Source organism: Mobula birostris, chromosome X, assembly GCF_030028105.1.
Source record: "Mobula birostris isolate sMobBir1 chromosome X, sMobBir1.hap1, whole genome shotgun sequence".
In the NCBI taxonomy this organism is placed as follows: Eukaryota; Metazoa; Chordata; class Chondrichthyes; order Myliobatiformes; family Myliobatidae; genus Mobula; species Mobula birostris.
Genome location: NC_092402.1, coordinates 45,831,188 through 45,857,357, shown reverse-complemented (window position 1 = coordinate 45,857,357; position 26,170 = coordinate 45,831,188). Strand labels below are relative to the sequence as shown.

Below are 26,170 nucleotides of genomic sequence, written 5' to 3'. Positions count from 1 at the left end.
ACCGTGGTGCTCTTTTTTTGTTAAGGGATTCATTTTACAAACTGTGGAACTCAGTTCTTTCCACAGCCAGTAAGAACTGCTGTTCCTGCCTCACTCCCTTGGCTTGTGCTGGATTTCCTAATCCCAAGCAAGGCAGCTAAATTTATAGTTGACCAGCACCTTGTGCAAGAGTAGGAAAAGTATTAATTAGTTTTGTTATGAACAATGGTGCGTTTTGGTGCTCAGCTTTCTGAACAACTGGCCTTCTAAATCTTTGTGGGTAAATATTTGTGTTGGAAGGAAGAATCAAACTTGGGAAGCATCCAGTTCTTTGAAACACTTTTTGTCAGGTGAGATTTAGGAGAAGGAACAGCACAGATTTTCCCCAATTCTGGGGTTGGATGAAGAGCAGTCAAGGCACTGGAGGATTGCTGGTGTTTATGGTGTTACACACTTCCTAGTTACAAAAAAAGGCCACTCAGCTCATTAAATCTATGCTGGCTCAAACAGTAACCCTGTTAATTCCTACTCATTTCTTTGTAATCTTCTCTCCCTTACATGCCCATCATTTCCCCACCCACCCTCTACCACCTAATTCTCCTTCCAGCCACCTACACTGGGGGCAATTTGCAGTAGCCATGTTAGCACACCCTCTTCCCCCCCCCCCCAAAATGAGAACATCTTTGGGATGTGGAAGAAACTGGCCCTGTGGAGACCCACCCAATTGCAAGGAACATGGTCAAACTCCACATAGACACTGTCGGGTATCAAGGGCTGTTGTCACTAGAGCTTTGAATCCTCAGCACTACAGGAGTTAGCATCCTGGGTGTGGGTTGTCCTTTACATGAAGCAAGCAGTACGTTGCTGACAAGGTGCATTCAACATAGTCATTCATCAAGACTATTAATGATAGAGATAAAGAGTTTAGCTGCATTCCTGTTTGGTGCTATCTTATAGGCATTTTACACATACCTATAACCATAGTTTCTCCAATGACAGGCTTAACCTATTGAGAGCCTTCCGTAATAGAGGTTGTTTGTTTGATAGAATTGCCGTCAGCATTCCTTAGCAACATTTCAGAAGCACATTGAAAGATTTATAAAACTAAACATTGTGTCTCCCAGTTTCAACCACTTCATTGGTAGAATGTTAACAAAAGTTTCCCGGCAACATTTTTCCTCCAACTTTCCTCACAGGAACCACCTACACCACATGACACTTTGTTCAGCTTTGTCAAAGTGAAGGTGTGACCCAGGCAGTCGATTGCAACCTGCTTTCACTGGTGCCACTCTGAATCCAGTGGGAGTCACCAAGATGGAGAACTTCCACTGACTGGTAATTTTGAAGTGGAATTCGCTATAGCTCTTGCATAAAGGACCAGCATACAGGGCAGAGAAAGTCTTTAATAACTGGGTTTGGGGCTTAAATCCTTCACCTGAAACCACAATTTTGTTTCTTTCTCCAGCGGGTGTTTTTGGTGTCTTAGTTTCAAACCCTTTTTTCTGTTCACAGGATGTAAGCATTGCTGGAAAGAACAGCATTTGTTGCCCTAATTACTATTTTAGAGGGTGGTTAATAAACCAGGTTTGTGGGTGTAGAATTGGAGCTTAAGGATAATAGACTCCCTTCCTCGTAGGCTTTTAAAACAATATGGAAAGTCCATGATGACCCACAGTGGAACCGGAACTCATGCCTCCAGATCGATTATTCACTAACTTGCTTTCTCTTTTTTCCAAGTCTGATTGAGGGCTCTCGACCAGAAACTTTCATTCTTTCTCCTTCTGCAGATGATGCCTGACCCACAGAGTATTTCCAGCATTTTCTGCTTTAATTTCAGATTTCTAGCATCTGCAGTTTTTGATTTTCAATGATCCAGCCCTCTATTATCCTCTGTTCTCAGAATCATGTTAATCATCACGGACATATGTCATGAAATTTGTGCTTTGCGGCAGCAGTACAGTGCAATAAAAATATTAGTTACAATAAGAAATATAAAAAGTAAATAAGCAGTGTTAAAAGAGAACATCTGTAATAGTCAGCAATTAAAATAAAGGAACTGAAAGGTATATTGTTCAAATATATAGCAAGTGATTCAATATTCTGACAAAGGATTTTTGACCTGAAATATCAACTGTGTTTCTCTTTCTAGTTGGTGCTTGAATGTGTACAGGATTTCCTCATTTTTGTTTCAAATTTTTAAAATATATTTTTCTGCAGAGTGTGAAGAAGTAGCATCACCCAATTAAGAACAAAGGCTAAGCTACAATGGGAGAATGGAGCTTTCTGAGCGACTGGCTGGACTCGATCAAAAGCCATGCACCAATGCTGGGTCGTATCTGGCTCCTGCTCATGATGATCTTCCGTGTTCTCGTCCTGGCCACAGTAGGGAGTGACATCTTTGAGGATGAGCAAGAAGAGTTTGCCTGCAACACACTACAACCCGGTTGCAAGCAAGTCTGCTACAACAAGGCGTTCCCCATCTCGCCTTTCAGATTCTGGGTCTTCCACATTGTGTTTCTGTCTGTGCCATCCTTGTTGTTTGTGGTTTACGCTGTCCACCAGTCCTCAAAGGACGAAGAGAAGCAAGAGCGAGTAGGCCTCATCCAAAGGCGAGAAGCACCTGTAAAAGGGGTGCCAAGAATACAGAAATGCTACATCATCCATGTCATACTGCGACTGATGGCTGAAGTGGCCCTGGTTGTTTGTCAGTATTTCCTATTTGGCTTCATCATTGAGCCCCAGTTTCTGTGCTCTGGTTTTCCCTGCCCACACACTGTGGATTGTTTTGTGTCTCGCCCAATGGAGAAGACCGTGTTTGTAGTGTTTTATTTTATAGTTAGTATCCTCTCTGCAATTATCAGCCTTGTTGAGCTGGCACACATAACTAAAAAGATGCTCAGCCAGCAGCAACTAAAAGACTTGGAGGAGCAGAACCAGTCAACTAGAAACTACGTGAAGGATAAGGATGCCGAATCAGTCCAGCTATTGGACAAGATGGTTATGGTGAACCTCAGCTCCAATCATTCTGATGTAGACTCTACTCACAAGAACAAGTCACTGGGCAGCAGCAACAGTGGAAGATCTTCACAGTCAAGTTCAAAGAAACCTTCCCTCAATATCTAAGAAATAAATTGGGCAACTGTGGTATAACAACAACAGGGTGATTCCAAATTCAAAGGTGCAACCAGTTGAACTCTATGAATATTGAGTGTAAAGCAGATTCAATTGTCATTTATCCAGTTCTGCTCTCACAGATATTGTATATTTGATTGGCTGTTGCCAGGCAATAGAGGTTGCTAAGAACTTGTAATGTCTGTTCATTATTAACAGTGGTGCCTTTTCTTCTATAATGTTCAAAAATAACATGTGCTAAGTGTGGTAAAGCATTTAGAAACTCACCTGTTGGTGCAGTACTGTCTGTGTGGAGTTTCCATGTTTCCTCAAAGTGAGTGTAAGCAGAGTCTTTGACTATTTGTAAGGTACAGTAAGATGGAAAATCATACTAGTCACGTCCTTGATAAATGGCAGGGCAGGGCGGAGGAGATGTATAACCTTCTGCTGCCCTTAATTCAAAGGCTTTTTGTCTTGAGGTGATTTGAAGGACTACAGCCTAGAGAAAGGGCTGCATGTAACCAGAAGACCAAAAGACATAGGAGCAGAATTAGGCCATTATTAGACCCATCATGCCTGCTTCACTATTCCATCATGGCTGATTTATCACCCTTCTCAACCCCATTCTCTTACCTTCTCCTTGTAATGTTTGATGTCCTGACTAATCAAGAACCTATCAATCTTCAATGTGATTATTCCCAATGAGGCGCCTGTGGCAATGAGTTCCACAGATTCCCACCCTCTGCCTACAGAAATTCCTCCTCACCTCTGTTCTTAAAGGAATGTCCTTATATTCTGAGGCTGTGCCCTTTGGCCCTAGACTCTCCCACAATTGGAAATGCACTCTCCATGTCCATTCTATCTAAGCCCAGAGCCATCAAACATTCCTTATACATTAACCCTTTCATTCCCAGTATCATTCTTGCGAACTTCCTCTGGACCCTCTCCAAAGCCAGCATATCTTTTCCTAGATAACTCACAATACTCCAAGTGCAGTCTGGCCAATGCCTTGTAAAGCCTTAGTATTACATCCTTGCTTTTATATGCTAGTCCTCTCGAAATGAATACTAACATTACATTTGTCTTCTTTACTATCGACTCAACCTTTAATGACAATCTGTTGCTAGCTGCTGGACAGTCGCTGGATACTGGGTGAAGGTATCTTTCAGCTATGTAGTCTCCTGAAATAATTAAAGGTGATCATTACTTCATTACTTTAGAAACCAAGGCAACAGGTGGCAATATTTTCATATATATATATATATATAGGATTGGCTGGTACCAACTTTGTACTGTAATAGGATAACATTAGTGTTAAGAACCACTGACAGTATTTGCTGTGGATTTTCTTATTCCTACTCACGGTGCTTTTGAATTTGCGCTCTTTGATTACAGTAAGTTTGTAAACTTGTGTGGTGGTACAGCATTTTTGAAAACCAAGTCATGACATATCGTAACATCGGGGGCCATGCATATAACTTTCCCTCCTGATATGTTTTTTGCTCGCCTATGCTTTCGAGCAATTGTTGAGCAGAAATCAGAGAAAAGGAATAAGGGGTGGTTCATTGGCTAACCACAGAGCACCCTCCTAACTGTGTGATCCTTACCACCATGACAACACATAACTGGGTGTGACACCATCTGTGGTTTGTTCAAGTCATTCACCTTTCTGAGTTGACATCTCCTGCATCTAATAAAGTGTATGTTTGTGGATTTCTGCTACTGTAGACCACTCACTTCAAGATTGAACATGTTGTGCATTCAGAGATGCTCTTCTGCGCACCACTGTTGTAACATGTGGTAATTTGAATTACTGTCACCTTGCTGTCAGCTTGAACCAGTCTGACCATCCTCCTCTGATCTCTCTCAATAACGAGGCATTTTTGCCCATGGAACTGCCATTCACTGGATTTTTGTTTTTGTTTTTCACACCATTCTCTGTAAACTCTAGAGACTGTTGTGTGTGAAAATCCCAGGAGGTCAGCAGTTCCTGAGATACTCAAACCACCCCGTCTGGCACCAACAATCATTCCATGGTCAAAGACACTTAGATCACATTTCTTCCCCATTCTGGTGTTTGGTCTGAACAATAACAGAACCTCTTGAACATGCCTGCATGCTTTTATGCATTGAGTTGCTGCCACATGATTGGCTGATTAGATGTTTGCATTGACAAGCAGGTGTACCTAATAAAGTGGCATCTGAGTGTATAGCATAGTTTCTTACTTATCAGCTCTGTGGAAGCTTCTTCATCAGAAGGACTATGGGAAAGCCGTTCACTACCTCAGGGATAGACAATAAATGCCAGCCTTGCCAATGACACTTACATCCCAGTGGAAAGTGATTCACTCAGTTGTGAATGCATCTGGCTTATCCCGTGAGAATTTGGTAAAGCTGTACCACTAGGAAGGAAATATTTCCTTCATTTCAGGAACTAAATGTTTATTTATATCCATTCCTGAAATGGAGCCCGCTGGTGGCGTAGTGGCAAAAGGTCCCGAGTTCGAATCCAGCCAGGTCCCCTACACGCTTTCCATCCGCGCTGGGTTACGAGCTGGTGATCTCTTTGGAAACTCACCCGGCAGAAGGCAATGGCAAACCACTGCTGTAACTTACCTCGTACGCGGTTCCCCACTGTGTCAGAGAGGCGAGGAGGGAAATCGTCTGCTAACCAGAGAAACTCCAGATGTGACGTACCTTTCCTGAAATTCAGCATAGAGACAAGTACTTAATATTTAACCAATTGCCTAGGTTTAAACTCATTTCTTGTTTTAGCATTAGAAGATCAAGAAGTCCACACTTAACTGAGATCAAAAGTTAGACAGAGACCTTTGAGAAAAGGTGTGTTTGAATGTTAAAGATTTCCAGGCATTTTGATCAACCATCTTCCTTCACCCATTGCTGCGGCAGTTAATTAATTAATTAATAACTCAGCAGGTCAAACAACATCTATAGAAATGAAAACAGTTGCCATTTCCAGAGATGCTGTCTGACCTGCTGAGTTCCTCCAGCATCTGCAGAATCTCTTGTGTGAGTAAATAAATAATACTGAGAACATGAGTTGTAGGGTTCCTAAAAGTGAGTCCATAGGTTCAACTTGGATCTTTTAAAATCTTCCTTTAGTTTTACGTTCTAATCAGAGTCCATTTGCCTTACAGAGGGAGTGAGGGAATAAGCTATTTGTTCCTGTTCTTTTGTGGGGGGGTGGGGGGGGAGAGAGCATTTTGCAATGCTGGCAAGAATGTTATCTTTGTCATCTAAAGCAAACTATAAGACTGGAAAAGACTAGCATGTGGAATGAAAATAGACTTGTTAGCTATAAAGTTCATTACATCAGCCTGCCTGTAACTTTCTAAAGACCATCATTAATTTCAGTGTTAAGCACAGTTCAACTGGAAAATCTCAAAGTTCAAAGGAAATTTATTATCAAAGTATGTATATGTCACCATATACAACCCTGCGATTCATTCTCTTGCAGGCATTTACAGTAGAACAAAGAAATACAATAGTATCAGTGAAAAACTACACACAAAGACTGACAAACAGCCAATGTGCAAAAGAAGGCAAACAGTACAAATAGAAAAGCAATCTGTAACAGGACCAGTTGAATCAAGGACTCAATCTCGTGTATCCAGTTTTGAGCCTATTATATGAATGGATATTTTTCCCAACATTTTAGCTGACAACCCCTTTACCCTTCCTCCATCATGCAACCATCTGTTCATCTACTATTATCAAAATAGTGCAGGTGAAATCTATAAATCTCAAATAACTATAGAAAAGGTGATTGACTTGAAATATTAACTCTGATTTTCTCTCCAACGATGCTGTCTGATCTGCTGACTATTTCTAACGTTTTCTGCTTTCAGCTCTTATTATTGTATTCTCACTACCTCAGAAATCCAAGGGTGCTCATTCTGGCTTTCTCCAAGTGTGAAATTATCTGAGCTATAACTTGTGATCTTCCTTCTCCTGGGCAGTGTGGCCAAGATGATAAACACGCCCAGTACTGAAGCTTGGCTTTTTAAAGTCAAAGTAAATTTATTATCAACGTATACTATCTCGAGATTCATTTACAGGAAAATAAATAATACAATAGAATTTGGATAGATAGATACTTTATTGATCCCAAAGGAAATTACAGTGTCACATGTCACATTTATGAAAAACTATACATTAATAAAGACTGACAAGGGTATCAGCACAATGACCCATCCTCACAATTTGGTTCCTTACATATCTATTTTGAAGTGTCACTGAATTGTTAAGAGATGATACTTCTTTAATATACAGAATAGACCTTCCAGGGGAATTCCAGAGAACTGGTAGGAACTGTGACACTGAATTGAAGTGTCCATTATTGCGATCACTATTTCATATACCCAATATTGTATGGTGTCAGGAATTATCAGACTACATTTTTAAATAGTTATATATATATATATATGTGTGTGTGTGTAACATTTATGTAAGTTGCTTAACTAAAGTTGTGTGCCTTTAAAATTAAAAATAAACTTCTTGTAACTTGGGACTGCCTTTATTTCATTCACTGTGCTTTCTGACCAGGATGTTTTTTTATAGATGTGAACAACCTTACTACACACTCATTAAGATAGTTACCTTATATCTCTCTCAAAGGTATTTTAATGATTTACATTACTTAAGTCAATGTTGAGAAGTAATTGAGGATAATTCACTATCAGCATTTACTTATCCACCAGTTCTTCTTTCCCTTGCACGTGTCAAGTCTTGTTCAGGGAATAATTTGATATTTTCTACTTAACTATGTCAGGGTCACCACCTGGCAGCTTCAGCTTCAGCTGACAAGCCCTGGAAATCCCTCTGTTCTCTTCCTTTTTGACAGGGCTTGAAATACACTTCTTGCATCAAATATTCAATCCTCTCTCCTACTTCCATAAGACAAAGTCAAGGTTATTGCCATATGGCCAAGTACATGTATGATCAGGTTCAAGAAGAACCATACTTACAACAGCATCACAGATACACAACATTCAGAAGAACATAAATTGTACACAATTTTTACAAGAAAATGCTATGTGATAATTGGCTCTTTATGTGGCTTTCTATCAAGCTCCCTAGAAAACATCTTGGGACATTTTACCATGCTAAAGGTGCTATAGTAATGAAAAATGTTGCCATTGCACTCAGGAATACTGGACTGTTGGAAGTACCATCTTTCCTTTGAGTACTTCCTGATGTCAATCCCAAGAAAGTGAATGGGGTACCTCTGGCCAGTATTTATTCTTTGGTTAACACCTGCAAAACCGAATATCTGACCATTATCTCAATGCCGCAAGTGTGAAATGAGCTGCCTGCGATAATGGTTGATGTGAATTCAATTGCAAAATTTGAGAAGTTTGGATAGGTGCATAGATGGGAGGCATTTGCAGAGATATGGTCCAGGTCAGGTAGATCGGTCTAAGCAGAAGATCAGGTTGTCATGGACTAGATGGGCCTAATGGTCTGTTTCTATGCTGTAGCATTCTATGATTCCATGAGGGAATTTACAGATCCCTGAGTTGTGACTCTATTCTGAGCTCTGTAAAGGGAGATTACCAAGCAGAGACAGGAAAATAGTTCAAGGATGTCCTCATATCCTTCTTGAGGAAATGTCAGTATCTCCATTTACGACTGGGAATCTGTGGCCCTGACCTCTTACTTACTGACTTAGTAGTAGATAGACCATTTGGCTGATACCAACCATGTAGAACAATCCCATTAGCTCCACAAAGCCAGCAGGTGTTAACCTGATGAAAGTTCTTGGCCTGAACTGTCGACTGTTCACTTTCCTCCATTGGGGCTGTCTGACCTGCTGAGTTCCTCCAGCATTTTATAGGTGTTAATCTGTGATTGGAACTCATACCTTCACAATGTTACCCCATCAATTTAAAGACTAAGGCCTGTGGTTGGTAGATTGAAATGTGCAAGGTGGCAGATACAATTCTATTTCAGAAACAGATTATAGTCGACTTGTGTAAATTCACCACTTGCTTCCAGCCACACATTAATCCGTGTATCAGTGGTGCTCTCTGCTGCAGGAAGGTAAGGATTACAGTTTCTGCAGTAGAAACAAAGCAGCGGCAAGTGACACTCAGACAACGTTGCTCAACCAAAATAGCAAGTCTCTGCATGTAGAAGACACAAGAGGTGCCGATGTGAGAAAATGGGGTTAAAAAAAAATCAGCTGCTGGAGGAACGCGGCGGGGGGCGCGGGGAATCAAGTAGCATCTGCAGTGATTGATATTTCAGTTTGAGACTGCAAAGGGGACTTCCTTAATACAAACCATTACAGTGCGGAAGAGAGGGAAACATAATAACATTCGAAAGTTAAAAGTCACACTGAATGCTGGAAAACTGGAAAAACTGGAAAAACTCAACCATCAAACTGAATATGAAACAAGGAAAAACAAGTTAACATTTTTCACCAACTTTCAATGAAGGTCCCCAATCAAATGTTGTTCAGGTTCTGAGAACGTGAGAGAGTGTTTCCAAATGCAGAGCCTGGAGATTTACCAGGATGCTGCCTGTATTAGAGAACGTCTTATCAGGAAAGGCTGAGTGAGCAAGAGCTTTTCTCTTTGAAATGAAGGAGGATGAGGCAACTTGATAGCGGTATATAAGATAATAAGAGACATTGATAGAGCGAATAGTCATTGCATTTTACCCAGGGTGGAAAAGCATAATTTTAAGGTGGGTGGAGAAAAATAGGTATAGGGGGATGTCAGCAGTATGCTTTTTACGCAGAGACAGGTGTGTGGAATGTGTTGCCAGAGGTGGCGGTAGAGACATAAATTAGGTACATTTAAGAGACTCTTCGACAGGTACATCTATGAAAGCAAATTTGGGGTCTATGTGGGAGGGAAGGGTTAGGTTGATCTCAGAGTAGGTTATAAGTTTGGCACAACACATGGGCTAAAGGGCCCATGGGGCCATACTATTCTGTACAGTTTTATGATCTATATCAGAACTGGCTATTCCTGTTGCAGGTCATCCATCTGTAACACATTGGATCAGTTTGTTTTTCTCAATTGACATGACCTGACGTGATTAGCATCCTCTACAACTCATGCCTTAAACGGGTTATAACATTCCTTCATTTGTGTTTTTTCCAGTTGCCCTCATTAATAAAGGTTCAAATGTTCATTTATTATCAAAGTATGGAACTCCAAAATTATTCTTCTCCTGATAGTCAAGAAACCAAGAAAGAAAAGAACGGCAGCACAATCATCAACCCCCAAATCCCCCTCCCCACACAAAAAAAAGAACAAAAATAGAACAGGTACATTGACTCCCAAATCCTCCTCCCACACACACAGACAAAAACGAGAAAGATCAGGTGAAAAACACAGTATAGTCCAAGTCCAAGTCCATATCCAAAGTGCAGAAAACCTGGGTAACATTCTCCGGGTGCAGCAGCAGGCTCTCCCCTCTCCGGCAGCAGAGTGATCCTCCAGTGATCAAAAGGCAGGCAGCTGGTGCTCACCTTCCACATTCGCCTCAACATTTCAATCTCCCTCATCGCTTTAATCAGCAAAATAGAGTCGGGCATCGGCTTGTGCCCCATCCCACACCCTGCTTGCCACGAGGTTTGTGCACGCTGCCTCTGCCTCCTGGAATCCTTTCTGAGACTGCAGTGTGTTAAAACACCCAAACAATCTCCACACTGCTAATCACAGGCTCCAACAGTTCCAGAATCACATTCAAGACAAAAAAAATGAAAAAGATATAAAATAAGTGGAATATATGGTTTCATAATCTATTCAGAAGATGTCGATTGAAGGATTGCTGTACGCAGGCGCCATCTTGACCAGAAGTTTTCACCAGGAGACTTGGGTTCATAGAGCCATACAACAAGGAAGCAGGCTCTTTCCAAACTCATCCATGCTGACCAAGATGCCCATCGAAGCAAGTTCCATTGGCCCGCATTTGGTCCATATCCTTCTAAACTGTTACTATCCATATGCCTGTCCAAGTACCCTTTAAATATTGTTAATGTACCTTCCTCAACCAATTTCTCGTCTTTGACACCACTTCCTAGATTTTCTATCAAGCTTCTTATATAAAACGTGAATTTCCTTGGTGCTACATGACAAGCTCCTGTTAACAATTTTTAGTACTGGTAGTACTGATTCGATTCATTGCATGGAGTGCATCGAGTGAACAGGCAAGTTCTACAAATCACTATCATTATAATGCACTGCTATCAATGCTGGAATATTACTGTATATACTGGAAAAAAGGGTTGGTTGATAAGGTGATTTTCAACTTGACACATAGACCCAATCCAGACTATTAATACTTATCAAGAGGTGAAATATCAAGCTGCCCAAACGTTTAAGTCCAAGTATTGAAATTCCACTCAAAAGGGAAATGACCTTATGCTTTAGTCATTTGTCTGAAAGTTTATCCAAACCCAGTTGCTTTCAAGGCATTCAGCTCTCTCCTTCTATCATTGGTGATGGATCCAAAGCTACTAATCTAGCAACCACATTACTTCCGCCACCTATTTCCACATCATAACCAACCACTGCATCCATGGCCTCCTCTACTGCCATGCTGAGGCCACTCTCAGGTTGGAGGAACAACACCTCACATTCCGTCTGGGTAGCCTCCAATTGAAGGCAAGAACATTGATATCTCTAACTTCTGGTAATCTCTCTCCCTCCTTCCTTCTCTTTTTCTATTCTCCATTCTGGTTACCCTCTCACCCCTTCCCCTCACCTGCCCACCACCTCCCTCTGGCTCCCCTCCTACTTCCCTTTCTTCCATGGTCCTTTATCTCTTACACCCATCCCCTCTCAACTTTTAACTTCATCCCACCTTCTCCCTCACCTGGTCTCCCCTGTCCTCTACCAGATTGTTCTCTTCCCCCTCCCTCTACCTTCTTATTCAGGTTTCTGTCTCCTTCCTTTCCAGTCCTGATGAAGGGTTTCCAGCACCTGCAGAATCTCTTGTATTTATGATTTTCTGCATTAAATTCTACCTATTTACTCATTTCACCACCCCATGTCCTCCTAGAGATTATTGTTGTCTTCAATACTTCATAAGTTTTCTACAATCTACAAATGAGCTGACTCCCATTACCGTCAACTAAAAAGGTGTGGTGGTTCCATTTTTTATTCCCGTAGAACACCATTCTGTATTTTCCTCTGGTTTATGAAACAACCATTCACTATTATTTTCTGCCATTTGCGTGCTCTTTTCTAATTTCATAACCAGACGATAATTGTCCCTTTAATCCCCCAGAGTTCAATTCTGCTGACACGTTTGTCATATTTCTTTGTTAATGGCATTTCCAAACCAATGCACAGATCAACAACATCCTAGCTCTTGAAAAATTAAATTGTTTATTAAATAAAACACATTCATCTTTCTGTTCACTACCTATTTGTACAGGTTTCCGAGAGTTGGTCTTGACCAAAAATGATTGTAGATAGACACTGTCTATATTATGGGGTGGGGGATGGGCAAGTGCAGAAACACATTCCCAAAATATCTGCAGTTTTAGACCTGGTGTAGCAGATCAACGAGCTGAGTAGAAGGGAGATCATGAAATGGTGTATGGTCACAATGAAGTGGCGAAAGGCTGTGTTTGGAAGCTGCGGGTGATGTACAATAAGGCATTGATTCGTGGCATTTTGGTGTTTTGAGCAGCAGCCAATAAGCAATCAAGATTGATTGGCAAGAACAAATTAAAATAAGGAAGGGGCAAGCAGAGCTGCCATTGTTGGAGTGGACAGTGTTAAGAGTGGGGATTATGGGGCTTTAGCTCTTTGAGGCTTCAGTGAGAGAAGGTGAAAAAGTTACAGGTAGATTTTTCCCCCCACAGTTTATCTATTGTTTTTCCTTCTTTACAACAGTGAGAATGCCAGGCACGATAATTGAATGTTCCTCTTGCAGGATATGGGAAGGCAGGGTGACTTCCAGTGTCCCTGATGAGTACAACTGTGAGAAGTGCACCCAGCTGCAGCTTCTATCAATCCACGTGAAGGAGTTGGAGCTGGAACTGGATGAACTTTGGATCATTCAGGAGGCTGAGGGGGTGATAGACAGAACATAAAGAGAGGTAGTTACACCCAAGGTGCAGGACACAGGAGACTGGGTGACAGTCAGGAAAGGGAAGGGGGTTAAACAGCAAGTGCAGAGTAACCCCTGTGGCCAACAATAGATATACTGCTTTGGGTAACATTCCGACCCAGAAGAGGAAAGCCACAGCGGTCAGGTTTCTGGCACGGTGTCTGGTTCCATGGCTCCGAAGGGAAGAGAGGAGAAGAAGTGAGCTGTGGTGATAGGGGATTCGTTAGTTAGGGGAACAGGAAGCAGATTCAGTGGACAAGAATGAAACTCCTGGATGGTATGTTGCTTCCTGGGTGCCATGGTCTGGGACATCTCGGATCGAGTTCTCAGCATTCTTAAGTGGGAGGGTGAACAGCCAGAGGTCGTGGTCCATGAGTTCAGGGAGTTAAGTGCTAAGTTGAAGGGCAGTACCTCCAGGGTTGTGATCTCAGGATTGTTACCCATGCCATGTGCTAGTGAGGGCAGAAATAGGAAGATCATACAGTTGTTCATGTGGCGAAGGAGTTGGTGTAGGAGGGAGGGCATCAGATTTTTGGATCATTAGGCTCTCTTCCAGGGAAGGTGGGACCTGTACAGAAGGGACGGTTTGCACCTGAACTGGAAGGGGACTAATACCCTAGCAGGAAGGTTTGCTAGTGCTGCACAGGGGTGGGGAGGGGGGGTTAAACTAGAGTTGCAGGGGGGATGGAAAGCAGAGTGCCAGAACAGGTAGTGGAGAGGTTGTAGAGACAGATGTTGTTAAGATCTCAAAGTCAGGAATCAAAAGGTTAAACATGGTGTGACTAATGTCCTGAGCTGCATATATTTCAATGCAAGAAGTATGGTAGGAAAGGCAGATGAGCTCAGGGCATGGATCAACATATGGAATTATGATATTGTAGTCATTAGTGAGATTTGCTTGCAGAAGGGGCAGGACTGGCAGCTCAATGTTCCCGGGTTCCTTTGTTTTAGATGCGACAAAGTGGGAGGGATTAAAGGAGGAGGGGTGGTGTGACTAGTCAAGGAAAATGTCACTGCAGTGCTCAGTCAGTACAGACTGGAGAACTTGTCTAGTGAGGCATTATGGATGGAACTGAGGAATAAGAAAGTTAATGGGGCTATATTACAGACCTCCCGAGAGTCCACGGGATTTAGAGGATCAGATTTGTAGAGATCACAGACTGCTGCAAGAAACATAAGGTTGTTATAGGAGAAGATTTTGACTTCCCACATACTGACTGGGACTACCATACTGTAAAAGGGCTAGATGGAATAGAGTTGGTCAAATGAGTTCAGGAAAGTTTCCTAAATCAGTACTTAGAAGTCCCAACGAGATAGTGTGCTATACTTGATCTACTATTAGGGAATGAGACTGGGAATGCTACAGAAACTTATGCAGGGGAACACTTTACATCCAGTGATCATAATGCCATCAGTTTCAAAGTAAATATGGAAAAAAGATAGGTCTGGTCTGCTGTTTGAGACTCTTAACTGGAGAAAGGCTGATTTTGATGGTATCAGAAAGGATCTGGCAAGTGTGGATTGTGACAGGCTGTTTTCTGGTAAATGTATACTTGGTAAGTGGGAGGTCTTCAAAAGGGAAATTTTGAGAGTACAAAGCTTGTATGTGCCTGTCAGAATAAAAGGTAAAGATAACATGTTTAGCTAACCTTGATTTTCAAGAGATATTGAGGCCCTGGTTAAGAGAAAAAACGAGGTGCATAGCAGGTATAGGCAAGTGGGAACAAATGAGGTGCTTATGGAATAAAAGGAATGCAAGAGAACACTTAAGAAAGAAATCAGGAAGGCTAAAAGAAGGCATGATATTGTCCTAGCAGACAAGGTGAAGGTGAATCCTAAGGGCTTCTACAGATATATTGAGAGCAAAAGGATTGCAAGGGACAAAATTGGTCCTCTGGAAGATCAAAATGGCAATCCATGCATGGAGCCAAAAGAGATGGTGAAGATCTTAAGTAAATTTTTTGCATCTGTATTTACTTAGGAGAGGGATGCAGAGTCTATTCAAAATGAAGCAAAGCAGCAGCAAGGTCATGGACCTGATACAGATTACAGATGAGGAGGAGTTTGCTGCCTTAAGGCAAATTAGAGTGGTTAATTCCCTAGGGTCTAACAAGGTGTTCCCTTGGCCCCTGTGGAAGGCTAGTGCAGAAGTTGCAGGGCCCTAGCAGAGATATTTAAATCATCCTTAGCGACGGGTGAGATGCCAGAGGAATGGAGGATAGCTAATGTTGTTCTGTTTAAGAAAGGATCCAAAAATAAACCAGGCCTGTGAGCCTGGCATCAATAGTGGGAAAGTTATTGGAAGGTATTCTAAGGGACCAGAATATGAATATTTGGATACACCTGGACTAATTAAGGATAGCCAGCATGGCTTCTTGCATGGCTGGCCATGTCCAACCAATCTCATAGTTTTTCCTGGGAGTTACCAGGAAAGTTGATGAAGGCAAGGCAGTGGATGTTGTCTACATGGACTCTAGCAAGGCATTGACAAGGCCCCACATGGGAGGTTGGTCAAGGAGGTTCAGTCAGTCAGCATTCAAGATGAGGTAGTAGATTGGATTAGACATTGGCTTTGCTGGAGAAGCCAGAGAGTGGTAGCTGATGGTTGCCTCTCTGACCGGAGGCCTTTGATTAGTGGAGTGCCGCAAGGATTAGTGCTGTGTCCGTTGTTGTTTGTCATCTATATCAACAATCTGGATGATAATGTGGCTAACTGGATCAGCAAATTTGCAGATGATACCAAGATTAGGGGTGTAGTGGACAGTGAGATCTGGACTGGCTGGAAAAATGGGCTGAGAAATGGCAGATGGAATTTAATGGAGACAAGTGTGGGGTGTGGCAATTCAGTAGGACAAACCAGGGTAGGTCTTGCACAGTGAATGGTAGGGCACTGAGGAATATGGTAGAACAAGGGGATTTGGGAATACAAGTACATAATTCACTGAAAGTGGCATCACAGGTAGATAGGGCTGTAAAGAAAGCTTTTGGCATATTGGTCTTCATAAATCAAAGTACTGAGTACAGGAGATGGGATGTTATGCTGAAGTTGTACAAGACATTGGTGAGGCATAATTTGGAGCATTGTGAGCAGTTTTGGTCACCTACCCACAGGAAAAGTAAACAAGGATGAAAGAGTACAGAGAAATTTTACAAGGATGTTGCCAGGTCTGGAGGACATGAGTTATAAGGAGAAATTGAATAGGTTAGGACTTTATTCCATGGAAGATAGAAGACTGACAGGAGATTTGACAGAGATATATAAAATTATGAGGGGTATAGATAGAGTAAATGCAAGCAGGCTTTTTCCACTGAGGTTGAGTGAGACTATTACTAGAGGTAATGGGTTAAGGGTGAAAGGTGAAATGTTTAAGGGGGACATGAGGGGAACTTCACTCAAAGGGTCGTGAGAGTGTGGAACAAGCTGCCAGTGCAAGTGGTGCATGCAAGCTCCATTCCAACATTTAAGAGAAGTTTGGATAGCTATGTGGATGGGAGGAGTATGGTCCTGGTGCAGGTCAATGGGACTAGGCAGTTTAAATGGTTCAGCATGAATTAGATGGGCCAAAGGGCTTGTTTCTGTGCCTACTTTCCTATGACTCTTTAATGAATTACATACTTCTCAAAAATTTACCATAATCAAATGAAAAATAAGGCTGAATAATCTTACTTGTTCAGTTGATTGTCTCACACAGGTCTCTATGATCATCTGGTTACCAAAACAAATCTATTGAATGCTGTAATGTGAAATTTGATCGATCCTCCTCTTTCTAATTCTCATTCTTCCTTGCTGTGTATTTTGGTTTAATTCACAAGACTTTCACCTGGTTACTCTTTATTGAGGCTTAAGAAGCAAATCCAATCTCAAATCATTGCGACTTCACCATGTAACAATGGTGAAAGACCTCGTTAGAGTGGATGTGTCAAGAGTCTAAGACCAGAGGACACAGCCTCAGAATAGAGGGGTGTCCTTTTAGAATGGAGAGGAGAAATTTTTTTAGTCGGAGTGGCGAATCTGTGGAATTTGTTACTACAGGCATCTGTGGAGGCCAAGTCTTTATGTATATTTAAAGCAGAGGTTGATTGATTATTGACTGGTCAGGGCATGAAGGGATATGGGGGGGGGGGGGGAGAGGCAGGAAATTGGGGCTGAGCGGAAAAATGGATCAGCCATGATGAAGTGTTGATGCAGCCTCGATGGGTCAAATGGCCTAACTCTGCTCCTATGTCTCATGGTCTTGTAATTCTTGACGATTCTGTGGTGGGAAAGACATGTTATTGCAAGAAAACTGTAATTACCATTTCAGAAAAGATTATACATAATTGTAGAATAAATATAACTTTATTCTTTTGCCAGTAGACTTCATGAAAAGTTTAACAGTAACATCTGCACAGAGAAAGCCTTGTTACAGGAAGTCTTACTGTACAGTCTGACCCAGTACACTAACACATCCATGAACAGAACAAGAACTCATTAACAGTGGAAGTGTCAGGTTATTGACTTAACAAAATGTATAACTGTACCTTATCATTTGTGGCTGTTTCACAATAGAAAAGAATTGTGTAAAATAGGACACTGAATTCATCCACGTTGCCACTTACAGAGACAGGGATGTGCTGTCACTGGGCTGAGAGGAAGGTGGGAGAGGGGCGTGCCAGGAGAAGTTCACTCACAAAATAGAGCAGTAAGATACATCTGTGAATAAGGGGTAAATACACTGCACCCAGGGAGGGGAAAAAAATTCATCACGACCTATAACTCACAACGACCCAAACACTTGTGCCCTATCAGCTCTGGATCACAAACAGGAATACAAGTCTTTCTCCTCTTATGCACTTCAAAAAAAAAGAGCAAGATACTACTTCCCGGTGTGCCTGTATGGAGCAGTTTTAGGCGTTTGGTCACCCAGCCACGCACTGAAAATTAATCTGCAGTAATAACAATGACCAGCAAGTGGCAGCATTTGCTCGTTCTTGTGGCCATGTATTTACACAGCATTTTCGGCAATAGGCGTAAGGACTGCATCAGTCAAATTGACAGCTAAAATTCAAATAAATACTATATATATATATAAAAAATTATAATTTGCTGCAAATTCTCCTTAAATGAAAACTGGCGCAATGAGGGGGAGAATTTGCTTTAAAAATCTGCTCAGACTTTTAAACTGCGAAAGAATTATCTCTGCACCACCTAGAGGCTAGCTTCCCAGACGAGGTACAGAACTGGAAGGCTCAACGGCCAGTATTTGCTGAGCTTCTGCTGCATTTTCAGAGATTATAGAATATGTAAACTGCAGAAATGGCATCAATCATAGGTAGCTTTTAAGGTGCCTTCACTGGGACCCCCAAATGAGATTGTCCAAACATTTGTCTCCAATCTGTCTCATGTAAGGTCGGCTGTATTGTGTAACATTCTTTTACCAATCTACGTGAACCTCTGAATTTGCACCAGGCTGTATCACAGCAGCAGTGTGCTGGTATTGTTTGATGCATGTATGAGGAATGAGTGAGCTGAATTTTAGGGATCTGTTTATGGACAAAAGATCTAAGTTGGAGATTTTCAGGAATTCTGCCAATTGCACAGACACTGGGCTTCCAAATTGCATGCTGCTGGTGATTAAGGGCCGCTGAGAGACCAATGCTGCAGGAGAAAGCATCGAATTCACATAAATTAATCCACTTGCGGTGGTAGCCCCCAAAAGATTACTGGCCTGAGGATTGCAAAGGAAATCTGGACCTCTTGGGGACAGACAGGCAACGGAGGCTGACTGACGTCTGCGCAGGGAACCAGGGATCTGACAAGAATCTAGGCCCCAGGCAGGCTTCCAAGCCTACGATGTGGAGCTGCTGTGCCCAGTGATGAGACCAAGGCCTTGTGCAATCTTCAGGCTCTGCCTCAGAACCCTGTCCATCTTCAGATCTTCACCATTTATAAACTGGTGAAAGTTGATGGTATGCAGGCTAGCTCTGGGGAAAAATTAGCACTGGGGAGATAGCTGGCTAAACAGGTTGGGTCAGCTGCTCTGGTGAAAGAGCTTCTCTTCCGGTGCCAGGAGATCAAGTCAAAGTGTTTCTGTGCCTGGCAGGTGCTGCCCTCTTCTTCCATATCAAGCACAAGATTCTTTTATCATTTTAAAGATGGAGGTTCATCTAAATCTCAACCCAAAGAGTGCATCCTGACAGCTCAGTAGGCAATGTTTAACCTTCACAATTGAACTGAAAACCTCAGTTCCTCACCCTCCTAGTTTTTCACCTTGTCAAAGTAATTTACATTCAGTCAACAACTGAAAAATCCCATCATCTTCGGCCCCAACAAACGCAGAATAAAAGACCGCCGGTGGCGAAGCAGACTTGGACCTGCGAGTGGATTTCTAATTTTGATGAAGGGTTGAAGGTCAAAATCATTCCTTCAAAGCTGATATTATAAAACCTATCAATAACAGCCCCCACCCCCCAGCACTGGGTCCAATCTTCTTTAACAGGAACCCGGATCGATTGAAAATAGTTTGTTTGTCCTTCCCCTTCAATGTCACGCTTGCTTAAAGCCTTGCCTGAACTGTTTTGATAATTTGAGAGGGGTGTTTTTTGAGCTGCATCCATTCTGACACCAGACGGACACGAGCCTTGGGAAAAAGTCATGTTACCGCATTCATCAGGGAATGTGAGTCCGATTCGTGTAAAAGGATGGACATAAACATTGGTGCCAATGAAGGGCATTGTGGCCTGGCTCGAGTAAGCTCACTCAGGTCCTCTAGAGAAGCAAAGCCATCAGCCTTGCCTGCTGTGATTCTAATCCAACAGCAACTGCTCTCTGAGCTAGTGGGTGGCATAGTGGAGAAACTAGCCGAGCCGCTGCCTCATGATGCCGGAGACCCAAGTTTGACCCTGATTCTGGTGCTGGCTGTGAGGAGTCTGTGTGCAGGTGGGGTTTGTCTGGGCGCTCTGGTTTCCTACCACATCCCAAAGACATGCTGGTCAAGAGGTTAATTGCCCACAGCAACTTGCCCATAGAGTACAAAGGAAAACAAGGCAAAAAAATGGGAATGATATAATAGGGTAAGTGGGTTGTTGACAGCCAGGGCAGACTTAATAGGCTGAAGGGCCTGTTTCCATGCTGCATCTCTCTACGGCCAGTTAGCTGTATTAAACTGCTCCCAACAATTCCAGATGTGAACATATCAATCTAGTGGTGGTCAATAAATGCTAACTTCATTGTGCAAAGCCCACACCCTCCTAAATAGATATCAAGGAATCCAGATCGACTGTGCCTTCTTGGAAAAGCAGCTTGCCTGACCTTAGTTCAGATTTGCAGGGAGGGTGAAGGATTAGAGCTTAGCGGAGTGGTGCTGAGCCCAGCCTGTGGCAGTGCACAAACCCAGTTACGCCTGTTTCACTCTGAAAACTGTGTGAGACTTCAAACTCGGCAGTCTCAATATTATCAAAAAACGCCAACGCAGTTTAAAGCTTAACTATAACAAGATAACTGAGAGTCGAACCAGCTGAGGTCGAAAGGCGACTAGTCATTCTCTTGAATGAACAATTGGAACGTCCTGAGCACTGTGCAGGTCCATGTTCACGGTCAAATCCTGAGAAGCTCAAACCCTTTTTCTTTTGCCTCTGGACGTGACTGACCCCTCTTGTGCAAGCTGCAGTTAAATTAATCCACTGATAGCTTCTTAGGTTGGTAGACATGAGGGAGATCATTGCTTCAGTGAAGACTTTAAAAGGTTTGTTTTAAAAAAAAACATACTCTTCCCTCCCACTGACAGAGTTCATGAAGGACAATTATAGTCCAAGTTGGCACACAACCTCGTCATCCAGCCAATTAAAACCCAAAGATAAGGGATCCTTATCAGTCAGCAAGCCTGACCTGGGATTGTGACCCTCTCAGATGGCAGGCAGGGCAGCGCCACCCGATCACAACAAGTATGATCCCACATACATATTTTCACAACTCCCTTATCAAGCAATGTCCTGGGTGGGATATTTGGGACCTACACAGTACTTCAGAACCGTGCCTTCTCTCAGAATAAATGTGCTTAAAATGAACATCCCACCAACAAACGCATAAAAGAACTTCTTGTGAGTACATTAAACTGAACAGCATATTTACAGACATCCCTAGTGTAACCTAGCTATCTTCTTTATCTTCCAGTTCGTATGGAACTCATTTCAAAAATGTAATGACATGATCATAGCTTTGTTTCTTCCTCTGGTAAATCCAATTTAAACAGTTCAACAAAAATAATCCATTAAATGTTTCATTCATATAAACTTTTCTTTGTTCAAATTCTTCATTTTTTTTGGGATACTACTGGATTTTGCGCTGGTGATCCAGTCTATCAACTAGTATTATATGAGATTATGATAGATAAACAAAAGGAGAGAAAAAATATTTTAAAAAAACACAAAATGGTCTTCATAGTTCTCTCCTAGCAGTAAATCAAAGCATGTTCTAAATCCAGAAGCTGAAGGCTTGCAAACGGGCGTGCAGTCTGATTTAAGAACTGCTAAATCCTATATTGGAGGGTGGATATATTTCTGAATGTTTGTGTGTGCGAGGCATGCGTACATGCCTGTACGTGCTTATATGTGATATGTATGTACTGTATATACATATGTGTGCTGTGTGTGCGTGAGCGAGTGTGCGCGAGCGAGAGTGTGCATGCGAGCAAGAGAGAGTGCGCGCGAGAGTTGTGCGAGCAAGTGTGCACACAAGCGAGAGTGTGTGCGTGTGAGAGTGCGCGAGAGAGAGTGTGCGCGCGAGAGAGTGCGCGCGAGAGTGTGCGCGTGAGAGAGTGTGCACGTGAGAGAGGGAGAGAGAGTGTGTGTGTGTGGGGGTGGGTGTAGGTGTGTGCGTGGGTGTGCTATGGGGGTGTGTTATGTGTGTGCACATTTCATATCTGCTGGTCAGCACAGCCCTGAATTCGATGTCCATCATAGTTAAGGACTTGAACTCTAGCGTGGCTTAGTACAAGGTACAAGTTCCAACCCAGTCGCAACTGCCTTTCACAAGCTGCAGAGTATGTGGCAAACAATACTGTGGTTCTCCTGTGAACACTTCATCTTTTAAAAACACTTCAAACGTCCAGGTGAGCGAAAGTCCAACCCACTTGTTCCTTGGTGTTCTCGGGAAGCTACGGTGACTGGGTGTTGGGGCTGCTGCTGGCAGAGCTTGGGGACAGACTGGGGCTGCTGCATGGCCGGGCTGCACCACTCTTGCTGCAAGGCGAGGACGACGGATCGATGCCGTCGGAATTCTCCAGCATTTCCTGAATGAGCGGAGGCATGGACCCGGGAATCTCCATTTTGAGGGTAATAACCCGCTCGGCTCCTGGGGACAAAGAACACGACCATGAGACAGAGTGGCAGAAGGGGAGCTCTTTCTGGCTCACTCTCGCTATAATAACCAAGCTGGCAGAAACCACTTTAACATTTTATATACAAGTCACAATTAGCTGGTTATCATTTTTAATTGTTTTTTCAGTCATTGTTTGGCAAAATCAAATAGTTTTAATTATTAGGAATACTTCAGGCAAATGCACTATATTTCAGTTTAAGAACATAGAACAGTACACAGCACAGGAAGAGGTCCTTTGACCCACAGTGTCTGTGTCGACCATGTCAAATTAAACTAATCCTATCTGCCTGTACATGATCCATATCCGTCAATTCCCTGCCTGTTCATATGTCTGTCTAAATTCCTCTTATGTGCCAGTGTTGTGTCTACTTTCACCTCAACCACACATCTATCATTCTGTGCAAACAAAAAAAAACCTTGCCCAACACATCTCCTTTAAACATAGCCTCTCTCATCTTAAGGCAACGCTCTTTTGTATTTGACGTTCCCTCCTTAGGGAGAAGACTATCTCCCCTATCCATGCCTTTCATAATTTGTTTAGAGATACAGCAGAGTAACGGGCCCTACGAGCCCAATGAACCCACACCACCCAACTACACCCATGTGACCAGCTAGCCTACTGACCCTGTACATCTTTGGAATGTGGGAGGAAACCGACATAGTCATGGGATGAACATACAAACAGCAGCAGAATGGAACTCAGGTCACTGGTGCTGTAATAGCATTATGCTAACTGTTACGCTGCTGTGCCATTCTATTTTACAAACTATTCTATAATCTTCTTTCAGGTCTCCCCATAGTGTTTTCTCTGGTGTGTTGAAGTTTAAGCTCGTCTTATAACTGATACTCTATTCCAGGCAGCATCCTGGTAAACCTCTTCCGTACCCTCTCCAAAGCTTTGACATCCTTCCTATGATATGCTGAGAAATGCAAACAATACTCCAAATGCCTATGTTTTATACAGCTGCAAGAAATCGGCACTAAAACAGTACGGCCAATAATAACGCCAGCATATTTTGAAATTTCCACTGCCAGCCAACCTTCTATTTCTCTGAAAAAAATTACACATTCTAAATTTCTCAATTAAAAATGGAAAGTACTGGAAAAATTCCACAGCATCTACGGAAAGAAGATTCTTCACCTAGAGTGAGTAAGAAAGGAAGTTGGTCTAAGTAATGGTGAAGATGACGAAAATAATTTGACTGTCCATTCATAGGTCACGTCATGTCACCATATTTCAGACATTCCTTTGTTCCACTCCTTGACCTCCTCACTTCTTCACATCTACTTACATTGCCTGCTACAGTTTCCCTGTGAAGCTGCTCTTGGACTATAGGTTATATTTTCTAATTTAGATTAGATTAGATAAAATTAGTTTTATTTGTCACGGGCATGTAGATTCACGCAACCCGCAAAACATAAATTATTCAAGACAGGAAAGGAACAACTAGTGCAAAACAAGCAGTAGGTAGAGCAAGTAGGTGGATCAGCCCACCGCTCACCTTTGGCACTGATGCTGCGCAAATCTGTGATCTTCATCAACATTTTGGGGAACATGTGTGGCTTGTTTGGCCGCCTCTTCCTCACGTAAACCTTCAGAGCTTCCAACAATGGTTCCTGTAGCTTATCCACTTTCTCAGGCTCTTCCAGATCCTGCCGATCTGCAAAATAAAAGTTTTATCCCTTACTTTTCTCCCATATTCCTCAGTTCACTCGTTCTCCCTGTTTGCCATTGAAAAATTAAATCAGAGTGGTGGATTGGGAAGTGTGTGTGTGTATATTATATATAGCCTCCGTCACTGATGTGCATGTGTGAGAGTGAGGGTGAGGGCGAGGGACTCCACGTTGGATTTCTAAACTAAAATAACACAGATGCAGAAAATTGTAAAGAAAACATATAATGCTGGAGTAAAAAAAATATCAGGTCAGGCCATGTCTGTCGAGAGAGAGAGAGAGAGAGAGAAAGAGGTTTAATGGTTCACCAGGATTGAAGCTTCATGTCTGACAAAGCCTCAGTGTAAAAAGCCTCATTCTCCATTGTCTTTTTGGAATTTTCTCCAGCCTTCTGCCTTCGGGGGGGTCTCTGTACCTCTCCAACTCTAGTCATCAGCCATGACTTCTGGAGATGCATCCCTGAAACTCCCTCGACTTCCTTCCTTTCATCACGTTTCTGATCAGCTATCTCAATATTCTCCTCAACTGCATCAGTCGATAACTCTGCTGTGAAGTAGCGTTTGTTTTATAGCAGTAAGGGTGAAATCTAAACAAAAGGCATGCTGTTGTGGAAGATAATAGGAATAGTTTGCATATTTAGTAATTTTCACTTAACTGGGCGCAGTTCAAGTACTGGGTGGTGAGTCACACCTATCCATGTGATCATTCTTTACTTGTTAAACACTGATCAGTCAGTATCAGATAGCCATTTAGCTTGTCAAGTTTCTTTCACGCACACGGCAGCAGGTTACCTCACAACGATCAAGGGGAGAAGCCTGGAATGATGTTTGTTTACATAGAGTCATATGGCATGGAAAAAGGCCCCTTGCCCCAACTTAACCATGGCAACTATTATCCAGCGAGCTTGTCCCATCTGCCTGCATTTGGCCCGTAGCCCTTCAGACCTCTTCTATTTATGAACTTATCTAGATGGCTTTTAAAATGTTGTTAATGTGCCCACCTCAACCACTATTTCTCACGGCTCATTCCAAGTATGCACCACTTTTTGCATGAAGAAACTGCCCACAATGTCCCTTTTAAATCTCTCGCTTCTGATCTTAAACCTATTCCCCCTTGTTTTTCTTACCCTCTCCCAAGGAAGAAGCACCTCCTCCCCTGTCTTCCTTATCCTTGGATGACCAATCAACTACTTTATACCTCCAGGGGTCAACTTTAACACAGAATAGGTATTGAAGAAGAATCACTACTTTGCATAAGTTAACTCTGTTCAGACAGACAAGCCACCAGTAAATCAAAGTCTAAACAACTTCAGACACTGAAAATATAAAATTAAAGCAAAATATGCTGTAAACAGCAGGTCATCAGCATCTGTGGAAAGAGAAACAGATCTAACTTTTCACATCTGGGACGTGGTGTCAGAACTGGGGAGAGAGAGAAAAAAAATAACTAACTTCCTCTCTTCCCAGATCTATTCCTCTCACTGCAAATGCTTGCTGACCTGCTGAGTGTTTCTGGAACTTTCTCTTTTTTTTAAAAAAGAAACATCTTATAAAAGATTTACATTTTTGGAAATGTTTATAGGTAGAATCCTGAACAAAATTTGCATTTATTCAAAATTTGTTCTAAGACATTTTTTCATCACAAATTTGTCAAATAAAATTTGAATCTGACACTAACATCTTGTCAGTAGACTGGGAATAAAGATTAGACAGATCTTGCCCCCTCACCCCCAACCACAAACCCTTGACGGGCAACCCAACCCTTAAATTTCTGCAAGCTGCATAGGCCCATGTTAAGTTTTGTTGATTTCCTAAAAGGCATAACCTAACAATATAAATGGCAGCGAGGAGCTGAACACCTTTCATGCACACTTTGAAAGGGACAATAACACTATGCCTGTGCAAATCCTCACAGCACGTTGTCAGCGTAGGAAGCCGACATCAGAACATC

General features: G+C 42.3%; 2 protein-coding genes across 20 annotated transcripts in view; one reads left to right on the top strand and one right to left on the bottom strand.

Moving 5' to 3' along the window:
• The first annotated feature begins 2,244 nt into the window (after positions 1-2,244).
• Positions 2,245-3,102, top strand: LOC140191641 (gap junction delta-3 protein-like). The gene has a single exon (XM_072249230.1). It carries the CDS (start codon positions 2,245-2,247, stop codon positions 3,100-3,102), a length of 858 nt encoding a protein of 285 aa, XP_072105331.1.
• Positions 3,103-17,508: 14,406 nt separating this feature from the next.
• Positions 17,509-26,170, bottom strand: part of raraa (retinoic acid receptor, alpha a) — an 866,000-nt gene continuing 857,338 nt past the window's right edge. For all 19 annotated transcript variants that reach the window (XM_072249116.1, XM_072249115.1, XM_072249119.1 and 16 more), the window contains 2 exons: positions 24,049-24,207; positions 17,509-22,519 (listed from right to left, as the gene is read on the bottom strand). In XM_072249116.1, coding sequence (XP_072105217.1) covers positions 22,323-22,519; positions 24,049-24,207 — 356 coding nt within the window. In that variant the 3' untranslated portion in view covers positions 17,509-22,322. The remainder of the gene's footprint in view (positions 22,520-24,048; positions 24,208-26,170) is intronic.